The sequence below is a fragment of the Sander lucioperca genome, chromosome 13, assembly GCF_008315115.2.
Source record: "Sander lucioperca isolate FBNREF2018 chromosome 13, SLUC_FBN_1.2, whole genome shotgun sequence".
Taxonomy (NCBI): Eukaryota; Metazoa; Chordata; class Actinopteri; order Perciformes; family Percidae; genus Sander; species Sander lucioperca.
The window spans coordinates 35459101-35470682 of NC_050185.1; the positions used below are offsets into that span (position 1 = coordinate 35459101).

Genomic DNA, 11582 nt, shown 5'->3' on the forward strand with positions numbered 1-11582 from the left:
ACTGACAGTGACAGATGTTCATATTTGATTCATTCAATAAATAATTTTTTTTTGTCTTAAATCCACCAGCCATTTTCATATTATACCAACATTTGCAGCATCCTGAGCCTTTATGGTTACTAATAAACTCAGACTAGAGTAATTCATTAATAGTAATAATTATTATTCTCCCCAAAACAAGTTTCCTTTTATTTTTAATGAACTATACAAAACAAATTGAAACCTTTTTTGCAACTTTCACTGTCTATGTGAACCCCTATGCAGGATTATCAAGGCCCCCCCCCCCCCACTACAGCACGTGATGACGGAGCAATGTCCACGAGTAGGCTACCATCAATAGGACAGGATAGGATCATAGAGACACAGCACTTCCTGTTTTTCACCTTTATGAGGCAAAAAAAACTGGCTGGTAAAAAGTCCCTGTGGCAGGTAGATTTAAAAATCCACCTGCCACAGTGTTTCTGAAAACATTTGAAGAGAGAAATAGGCCATGCATTTGCTGAATCTGTCTTCATTTCAGATCGACAAAGGTCAGTTTAAAAGATTTTCGTCAGATTTTGAGAGACTCTTATCACGCTCATCCCGCTCCCCGTTTCCGGGTTTAGTGCTCCACCAATCAGATGGGTCATTGAGTCCGACTGCCAGCAGTGCCCACCTTCCGATTCAACATGTCAGCTCGGCCAGAATGAAGGCCGACGGCCCCTCGGACAGACGACGGCACGGAACACACCGAACAGACTCGAGTCACTGACCTCGCCAGACTGTCTGACGGCGGATTATCGGCTCGGTGTGTCTCAGGCTTTAAGGACTCTGGGAGACTGGCCAAGGTGCTCCCAGTTGCACTGCCCATGGAGCTGCAATATAGCAGAGAAAAACACTCACAAAAGACAGACACACAGCAGGCCCTGCTCTAACAGACACAAAAACATGGGGAAACAAAGTTAGAAAAATACAGAAGTTGCCCTTTAAAAAGGCATCATGTTCTGCTTGTACAGGTAAGTGTAACATTAAAATAAACTGGTTCCCATCTTTGTTCTTCATACTGACGTTTCACCCTACATCATGCAAAGTACGATTGATTTGTGTTCACACACACCCTTTTTTGTTGCTGTAGGTTTCTACATAAAGCTCACACAGGTTTACAGACGGCACAGTTCAACAGTAAGCTGCCAGTGTGAGAATGAAGATCTCTGTGAGTTTTACGCTGTGGCTGCTGCTCGGCTCCGTCTCCCCAAGTGAATGTACCGATTATCAGAAGAGTTTTCCTCAAGACATCTACGCTGCGCTGAGAGAGATGACCGCCTCGTTGGTTCGACTGAAGGCTGACGTGACGACGTTGCAGAGAGAATTCCTGCAGACTCAAGGTACAGCAATGACCACTGTTGTTTTACACCGTGTCATAGCAGCGGGGCTTAATTTGAGCCGGAACATGTTCCGGCACCTCCGACGTTGGATCCTGTGTCACTATGAAAAATAAACCGCCTAAATGAAAAAAATAATGTAGTGTTCAATGTTGTCTTGTTAGTCTTTATTCCCCACTGAAGTTCCATAAAAATCTCATGTTTGCATTTTCGATGCATTTTGAGGTGAATTTTCAGATTAAGAGGGAGGGGAGACAGAGGGGGGAGAGGGATGGAGGGAGGGGAGACAGAGGGGGGAGAGGGACGGAGGGAGGGGAGGCAGAGGGGGGAGAGGGACGGAGGGAGGGGAGACAGAGGGGGGAGAGGAGACGGAGGGAGGGGAGACAGGCGAGAGAGAGGGAGGGAGGGGAGGCAGAGGGGGGAGAAGGACGGAGGGAGGGGAGACAGAGGGGGGAGAGGAGACGGAGGGAGGGGAGACAGAGGGGGGAGAGGAGACGGAGGGAGGGGAGACAGGCGAGAGAGAGGGAGGGAGGGGAGGCAGAGGGGGGAGAGGGACGGAGGGAGGGGAGGCATTTCAAGTGACACAAGCGCTTGTGCTGGTTGAGACTGCTGTTATAGCCTCATTTCACTCAGGGGAAAAATGTCAAAAAGACAACAAAGTTTGTTTAACTTTTTCAAACACGCTGGCCGGTCGGATCCCAAACAAGCAAAAACCGTTTCTGCCGATCAAGAATGTGGAGACCACGGTGGGTTTTTTGGTTAATTTAATAGTCCGATGGATAATTGCTGCTTGTGAAAACGATTGTTGCAGTGTATTTATTTTTTTTTTTTTTACATTTCGTACCGATGCAGTGCATGTTCTGAAATAAAAATAAACTTTGCCCTGATGTACACACAGCGTTGTTTTGGTTTTTTTAGTCAGAGAAGCTACGTAGGCAGTGTCATTTTTTTTACCTCCAACTCCCGTTTTCAGTCGCCGGATCCACCCCCCCCTCTGCACTCCGGGATCTCCCACTTTACAAATTAAGCACTGGATAGCAGAAATATATTCAAATGCTCAAACTGATTAATCGATTATCAGAATAGTTGGAGATTTATTTAATAGTTGATGACTAATACACTAATCTTTGCAAGTCTAGGAAAATGTCCAAAGAAACTCAAGCTGCAGTGAGAAGAAGCTGACAAAGTTTTGTCTCTGATTTTGCAGAAAAAGCAGCACAGCAGAAGACTGAAGTGGACAATCGGACTCAACAACTGAAAGGTATAGACCTTTTTCACGGCAGACATGTTGACATGACAGTAGTAATGGCTGCATTCCTCTTAGGAGAGGTCCTGGTATTGTGCATGCTGACTCACTGAAATAGCTCACTGGGACACTTGATGGACTAAAACTAAAACAGAGTTTGGCAAAACTGCTTTTAGCTACAGTGCTCCAACTTCATGGAATGACTTGCAAAGTCAGCTTAAACTGCAGGTTTTTATTTCACATACTGAATTCAAGTCCTACTTAAATCAAATATATCAACATGTCTGTGCTTGTTTTTAAAATGTGTTCTGTTTTTATTTCTTATTTATTTTTGCAGTCCATCCCTGTCTGTCTGTTATTTGTTGTTATCAGAAAAGCTTTATTGCCAAGTATGTTTTTTACACATACAAGGAATTTGTTCTGGTGTTGTAGGTGCATGTCACATTCCCTAAAATAACTTAAACAAACAGGTTAAACAGAACAAACAATATAAGTATATATATATATATATATATATATGTATATACACACAGAGAACGTATTAAAAATAAGAGAGTAAGAGTTAAGATGAAAAGAGCAGATTAAGTACAGTGGCATGTAGAGCCAGAGGTGGGGTGTGGAGAGAGTCAGGGTGGTTTCCAGGCCTTGTTAATAAGACTAGTGGCGGAGGAAAAAAAACAAAAAGTGTTAAAGTGTATCCTCTACGTCAGTGGTTCTCAACCGGTGGGGCCCGGCCCCCTGGGGGGGCGCGGACACTCCCCTGGGGGGGGCGCGAGTAGGCTACAGGATGGGAGGAAAAAAATAAATAAAAATCACGTAATGTAATGTAATGTAACTACACGTCGCTCGGTCGTGGCTGGGTAGCGTTGCATTTCCTCCCCGACTCATTTCCTGGTTCTCCTTCTCCATAAACAACATGAACTCAAGGAGAGGGTTAACTTTTCCTGCTCCAGATCTCCCACCGTGGTCAGAAAGAACAGAGGAGACACTTTGTTTCTCTCACTATAACTCTAGAGTCGGTTCTCGCTCTAAAGCTAAATGCCGTCACTCTCTCACTTCTCCCTCTACCACACACACACACACACACACACCCACACCCACACACACACACACACACACACACACATATGCTGGCTCACGCACACACCAGTGCACAAGTACCACTTACGTACGTAGGCTACGGAGGAAGCTCTGCGTGGAGCCTCCGCACAACTGTAAAACAAGTCATCCTCCTGGCGACTTTTTTTGTCAAAAGTGACTAGCGACAAATCTAGCGACTTTTACTGGTGTTATTGGAGACTTTTGTGGTGTTTGGAGACTCGAAAGCACGTATCACTCTGCAGTTATGTGCTCAACGAGCAGCGGGTGCTGCCGTGAGCCCCTCCCCCGTCCATAAGCCCTCCCAGGCGGTCAGTCTCTCAGTAGCCTCGCGGAGCAGTCCCAGCCTGCAGAGAGGAGACACACACCACTCCGCGTCCAGGCTGCACACACACACACACATCGTTACATCATAGCCTCAACTTATTGAAAACACAACTAATCCACATCCAAATTATTTCAAAACCAAACAAAAATAGAGAGATTTCTAGTGAGGACCAACAAGGTAACCAACGCACCACCAGCTGCAAAAAAGCTTTGAAGGTACGATGAAGCATACCTGGCTCAGGTCTCACATTAACATCAGCTACCTGCAAGCTTCTATAGAAAATAGAGATGATCTGCCTACTGTTAGGACTAGTAATAATAACAGTAATAAAGCATGAATTCATATCAGAGGTCTGGTGCCAATTCCCAATTATAGCAATAGCCTAGTAATGATAATAGGCCTACTACTACTCATGATAATAATAATAATAATAATAATAATAATAATAATAATGCCTGCAAGCTCACATTAGAAGTCTGGTGCTACTGCCAATTATAACAATACCTACCGCTACTGATGACAATAATAACAATAATAATAATAATAATAATAATAATAATAGTGTGGGCCTAAAAATAATAGCCTAGCCTAGGGCTATCTATCTATCTATCTATCTATCTATGCAAGGTGGTGTAGTGGGGGTGACGCCGGGAAGGGGGGGCCCAACTGCAATGAACCAGCTTTGGGGGGGCCCAGCTTGCAAAAGGTTGAGAACCCCTGCTCTAAAGAAACTGTCTCTGGTTTTGCAGAACAAGCAGCACAGCAGAAGACTGAAGTGGACAAGCTGAAGCAACAACAGCTAGGTATTGTTCTCTGATCATTGTTCTTGCTGCCGGCTGCTTCTGCTGCTGAGAGATTTACAGCGAGACATTTCATTTTTACTAAATAAAATCATGTTGGCCAAACACTTCTAACTTCTGGTAAATTTAGAAGAAATCTACACACACAAATAGACAAAATTTTAAGGTTCTATGACATGCTGCTTTTTGGATGCTTTTAGGCCTTAGTGGTCCCCTAATACTGTATCTGAAGTCTCTTTATATAGACCTTAGTGGTCCCCTAATACTGTATCTGAAGTCTCTTTATATAGACCTTAGTGGTCCCCTAATACTGTATCTGAAGTCTCTTTATATAGACCTTAGTGGTCCTCTAATACTGTATCTGAAGTCTCTTTATATAGACCTTAGTGGTCCCCTAATACTGTATCTGAAGTCTCTTTATATAGACCTTAGTGGTCCCTAATACTGTATCTGAAGTCTCTTTTATATAGACCTTAGTGGTCCCCTAATACTGTATCTGAAGTCTCTTTATATAGACCTTAGTGGTCCCCTAATACTGTATCTGAAGTCTCTTTATATAGACCTTAGTGGTCCCTAATACTGTATCTGAAGTCTCTTTTATATAGACCTTAGTGGTCCCCTAATACTGTATCTGAAGTCTCTTTATATAGACCTTAGTGGTCCCCTAATACTGTATCTGAAGTCTCTTTATATAGACCTTAGTGGTCCCCTAATACTGTATCTGAAGTCTCTTTATATAGACCTTAGTGGTCCTCTAATACTGTATCTGAAGTCTCTTTATATAGACCTTAGTGGTCCCCTAATACTGTATCTGAAGTCTCTTTATATAGACCTTAGTGGTCCCCTAATACTGTATCTGAAGTCTCTTTATATAGACCTTAGTGGTCCCCTAATACTGTATCTGAAGTCTCTTTATATAGACCTTAGTGGTCCCCTAATACTGTATCTGAAGTCTCTTTATATAGACCTTAGTGGTCCCCTAATACTGTATCTGAAGTCTCTTTATATAGACCTTAGTGGTCCTCTAATACTGTATCTGAAGTCTCTTTATATAGACCTTAGTGGTCCCCTAATACTGTATCTGAAGTCTCTTTATATAGACCTTAGTGGTCCCCTAATACTGTATCTGAAGTCTCTTTATATAGACCTTAGTGGTCCTCTAATACTGTATCTGAAGTCTCTTTATATAGACCTTAGTGGTCCCCTAATACTGTATCTGAAGTCTCTTTATATAGACCTTAGTGGTCCCTAATACTGTATCTGAAGTCTCTTTTATATAGACCTTAGTGGTCCCCTAATACTGTATCTGAAGTCTCTTTATATAGACCTTAGTGGTCCCCTAATACTGTATCTGAAGTCTCTTTATATAGACCTTAGTGGTCCCTAATACTGTATCTGAAGTCTCTTTTATATAGACCTTAGTGGTCCCCTAATACTGTATCTGAAGTCTCTTTATATAGACCTTAGTGGTCCCCTAATACTGTATCTGAAGTCTCTTTATATAGACCTTAGTGGTCCCCTAATACTGTATCTGAAGTCTCTTTCCCGAAATTCAGCCTTGGTGCAGAATTACAGCCACTAGAGCAGGGGTCACCAACACGGTGCCCGTGGGCACCAGGTAGCCCCCAAGGACCACATGAGTAGCCCTCAGGCCTGTTCTAAAAATGAAAAGTGAATACTGACATTATCTGTTTCCCACCTTGTTAAGTCATTGTTGATAATTATTGTGAGAAATCATTAACGTGATCAGTGTCTTCACATAGATGAGTATCATTAATCATTAATAATCATATATAACTAAAGGCAAACTGAGCAAATTAGTTATTTCAGAAGAGCGTATCAAACTGGTAGCCCTTCGTATGACTCAGTACCCAGGAAGTAGCTCTCAGTTATAAAAAGGTTGGTGACCCCTGGTCTAGAGCCAGTCCCACAATGAGCTTTCCTTAGGATGTACCATTTCTGTGTCTGTAGCTTTAAATGCTGTTGAGGAGGAGAGAGGGGGGGGGGGGGGGGGTGTGGCCTTGACCAACTGCCATGCTTCACTTGTTTTCAAGCCATGATGTCTCTCTCTTTCTCATGGGTGGGCCAAATTCTTGCTTGATGGTGTTTTAAGCCCCCAATGTCTCCTTCCAGGCAGCGCTGCGACCGTTGACTTCAATGCACATAACCCTGGAAGGAGACGTTGGGGGCTTAAAACACAGATAAACCAAATTCTCTGGGCGGGCAAAGCAGAGAAAGGGGAGGTAACCTTTCCCCCTTATGACGAAAACATTTCACAAATGTTATGTTTTGTCCTTAAGGGCCTCCATACGAAAAACATTTTAGGGAAGATAAAGAGTACAAAAACTATAAACTGACATGTTTCTGCCTGTAGTTTCTCCGTTTAATTTAAATGTTTGCAACCCCTGCTGCTTTCAGCTTCTGTAACAATGAAATGATTTTAACTATCAAGCTTCAATGACAGATAATTGTTTTTATAGTTTTGTTATTGTTATTATTGTCATTCTGCCCTCTTCGAAAAGCTTCTAGGAGCTTATTTAGGGTAACCCATTTCACACATTCTACATATAGATATATAAGATGAGATAAGATATACTTTATTGTCCCCAAAGGGAAATTAGTTTTGGACTCTGTCCGTTCCACAGCTTTACAAAGACAACACAACATACAGAAAATAAGCATCTCTCAACACATACTCTCACAAAACATGCTCTCATATACATTAGACAGGTACCTCTATAGTAATACTCTCATATACATTAGACAGGTACCTATATAGTAATACTCTCATATACATTAGACAGGTATCTATATAGTAATACTCTCATATACATTAGACAGGTACCTATATAGTAATACTCTCATATACATTAGACAGGTACCTATATAGTAATACTCTCATATACATTAGACAGGTACCTATATAGTAATACTCTCATATACATTAGACAGGTACCTATATAGTAATACTCTCATATACATTAGACAGGTACCTATATAGTAATACTCTCATATACATTAGACAGGTACCTATATAGTAATACTCTCATATACATTAGACAGGTACCTATATAGTAAGCACATTAAATACTCCTTATAGTGGCAGTTTTTAACTGAACAACCCCGTACGTATTATACTAATGACATAAGCACACTTTGATAAAATGATCAGTTTAATATTTGATGTTTTCTCTCTCTCTGTCTCTCTCTCTGTCTCTCTCTCCCTCTCTCTCTCTCTCTCTCTCTCTCTCTCTCTCTCTCTCTCTCTCTGTCTCTCTCTCCCTCTCTCTCTCTCTCTCTCTCTCTCTCTGTCTCTCTCTCCCTCTCTCTCTCTCTGTCTCTCTCTCTCTCTCTCTGTCTCTCTCTCTATCTCTCTTTCTGTGTCTCTCTCTCTCTCTCTCCCTCTCTCTGTCTCTCTCTCTCTCTGTCTCTCTCTCTGTCTCTCTCTCTCTCTGTCTCTCTCTCTCTCTCTCTCTGTCTCTCTCTCTCTCTATCTCTCTTTCTGTCTCTCTCTCTCTCTCTGTCTCTCTCTCTCTCTGTCTCTCTCTCTCTCTCTGTCTCTCTCTGTCTCTCTCTCTCTCTCTCTGTCTCTCTCTCTCTCTCTCTCTCTCTCTGTCTCTCTGTCTCTCTCTCTCTCTCTCTGTCTCTCTGTCTCTCTCTCTCTCTCTCTGTCTCTCTCTCTGTCTCTCTATCTCTCTCTCTCTCTCTCTCTCTCTCTCTCTCTCTCTCTCTCAGTCCAACAGGTTGCGTTCTCAGCCTCTCTGGTGCCTAAAGACCAAAGAGCAACTACTGGACCCTTTCCCTCACTCACTACCCTGATCTACAAACACGTTGTCACCAACATTGGAAATGCCTACAACTCAAACACAGGTAGCTCTGATATTCTAACAATACATTTTAGGGATGCACTGATACAATGACTGTACTACTATACTGATATCAACATATTGGCAGAATACCAATATTTAACAATGCCGATATTTCTCTTTATAAAACAAGTTTGTATGATAATTATATTTTGTGTGTACTGAAGAACACGTGTAAACACTGACATTTAATGTCTGACAACATTATGGGATGGATCCCTACAGAGATAGACCTTTTAGTTAAAGAGGAAGATTATTTTAGTTTAACATGAAACAGCCCCGAAATCTCCATCACCAAACTACACCAGACTCCATGTAAATAATCAGTACTTTTAGCGTGTATAGAGCCAGCATATTCACCAGACTCATGTAAATAATCAGTACTTTTATCATCATAAAACACACTTCATTCAAAGTGGACAGAAACTAAATAAAAACTATCAAAAGCCGTCTTGGTTCATCTTTCCACTGTTCCAACAATCACCACTCTGTTTGGTTGAAATAAACCCTTCATTCACCCATTTACATGTGGAGATATGCTGGCTCTATACACGCTAAAAGTCCTGATTATTTACATGGAGTCTGGTGGAAATATGCTGGCTCTATACACGCTAAAAGTCCTGATTATTACATGGAGTCTGGTGGAATATGCTGGCTCTATACACGCTAAAAGTCCTGATTATTTACATGGAGTCTGGTGGAAATATGCTGGCTATATACATGATAAAAGTCCTGATTATTTACATGGAGTCTGGTGCCTACAGGTGTGTTCACTGCCCCGGTGAAAGGAGCGTACAACTTTGAGTGGTGGGTCGGTGGCATTTGGAGACAACAGCCACGGTTCAGGTGCTTGGTTGGTCAAGAACTCAGACCTACTTTTCATGAACTTCGAGCAACAGGCGGACGGTTTTATGAGTTCCTCTAAAGGCATGACGCTGCTGCTGGATGTGGGAGACGTCGTCTTTATCGTCTGCAGACTAACACTGTTGTGTTTGATGACGGAGGGCACCACACCACCTTCAGTGGGTTTCTGCTGTTCCCCATGTAAGACAGAACAGCAGCTATGAGATAGTCACACAGGTTTTTGTTGTCTTAAACAAGTCTCATATATAGCTCTTCATAGATTGATCTGATTTCATTTGCATCCAAATATTAATAAGTAATAATTGTTGACAGGAATCTTTTTTCCTTCAAATATAAAGTGATTAATGTCCTGATTCTCTCTTGTTTCTGTCATTTTAATCAATAAACGTGTCGTTGCAATTATACCTGTGAGTGTTTCTTTATTGTTTGTTTCAACTTAACTTATTGAAAGCAGATAATCAAATTCAACATCACAGCAGTATGAAGAAACAATGAATGGTAAGATGTTTTCACATATGAGCTCTAGGGCTGGGACAATATGCTTTTGTCCCCGTTTGATTCTTTCACCATTCATGGGTGCCGATTGGATATGTTTTGTGGTTTTAATTCATTACAAAAAGCCCCAGACCAGCCCACCACTCCTTGCACTCCCCATCAACACATGTAGATACCAGCCCATAATACTGCACTAAGCTGAGTGGTGAGTAAGATAGTATGATAATGTCTCACTCACAAGTCTAAAAGGCTCTGACACACCAACTCGACGGTCGACCGTCAGGAGGAAAGGCAGTCGGATCGATCATTCGGCTCCCCGAGGTCCAAAAAGTGCCTCAGAAAACACCGAAGAGACGTGAGTGTACGTTCTGCGGGAGACGTAATACGTCTCCATAACAGCAGGCGGCGCTAATCTGTATTGTCGCCCAAAAAATGAAAACTGGAAATGAAGAACACGTCACGTGGGTCTGGCTTCTCACGAATTTCAAAGCCGACCATAATGGCGGCTTGTTCAGAATACGATCTCAAATTGGACTAAAATAGTTCAGAGAAGTGAGAAATAGGCCGAGCAGTTGCTGAATCTGTCGGGTTGAGAGTGGAGCATGGCTGTCATTAAAGCTGCAGACACAGAGAAGGCAGAAAAGCCAGTGTGACTGATCAGTCTCCCCAAGTTGGTCAAAATAGTTCCTCAGAACACGAAGAGACGAGACGTAATACGTCTCCATAACAGCAGGCGGCGCTAATCTGGATTGTCGCCCAAAAATGAAAACCGGCAGCTGATTGGACGAAGGCGTCACGTGGGTCTGGTTTCTCTGGAATTCAAAGCCAGGACTGTCATGGCGGCTCGCTCAGAATACGATCTCATATTGGACTAAAATAGTTCACCGAAACGTGTTTCTGAAAACATTTGAAGAGAGAAATAGGCGTGCAGTTGCTGAATCTGTCTTCATTTCAGATCAACAAATGTCAGTTTAAAAGATTTCAGATTTTGAGAGACTCTAGTCACGCTCATCCCGCTCCCGTTTCCTGGTTAGCTCTCCATCAATCAGATGGGCCATTGAGTCCGACTGCCGGCCGTGCCCGCCACGCCGATTATACATGTCAAATCAGCCAAAATGAAGGCCGACGGCCCCTCGGACGGACGACGGCACGGAACACACCGAACAGACTTGAGTCACCGACCTCACCAGACTGTCCAACGGCCGATTATCGGCTCGGTGTGTCCGGGCCTTACGATGTCTTGTACAGTAAACAAGTGACAAGTCTGTAAGTTAAGCTAAAGCTGCATTTTGTCCACAGTATGCAGCTTGTGTTATGGTGGATACATCAGAAAGCTATAGTACTCTGTTTGCAAGTGCCTTTGCCTTCTGCTCTAGAGACATGATTTTAACTGCTAAAGTTATTATAGTTCATGTGAACACAAAATGATTAAAATGAATTTAAAACACACACACACACACACACACACACACACACACGCACACACACACCACACACACTCACACACACACACACACACCACAC

At 42.6% G+C, this 11582-nt stretch overlaps 2 protein-coding genes across 2 annotated transcripts in view; one reads left to right on the top strand and one right to left on the bottom strand.

Moving 5' to 3' along the window:
• Positions 1-11582, bottom strand: part of LOC116036424 (bromodomain-containing protein DDB_G0280777-like) — a 1700590-nt gene that overhangs the window by 194718 nt on the left and 1494290 nt on the right. The window lies entirely within an intron of this gene.
• The window catches only part of LOC116036425 (C1q-related factor-like), a 680685-nt gene that overhangs the window by 111917 nt on the left and 557186 nt on the right, over positions 1-11582 (top strand). Inside the window, exon 3 of the mRNA XM_036008784.1 lies at positions 4783-4836. Within this exon, the coding sequence (XP_035864677.1) occupies positions 4783-4836 (54 nt within the window). The remainder of the gene's footprint in view (positions 1-4782; positions 4837-11582) is intronic.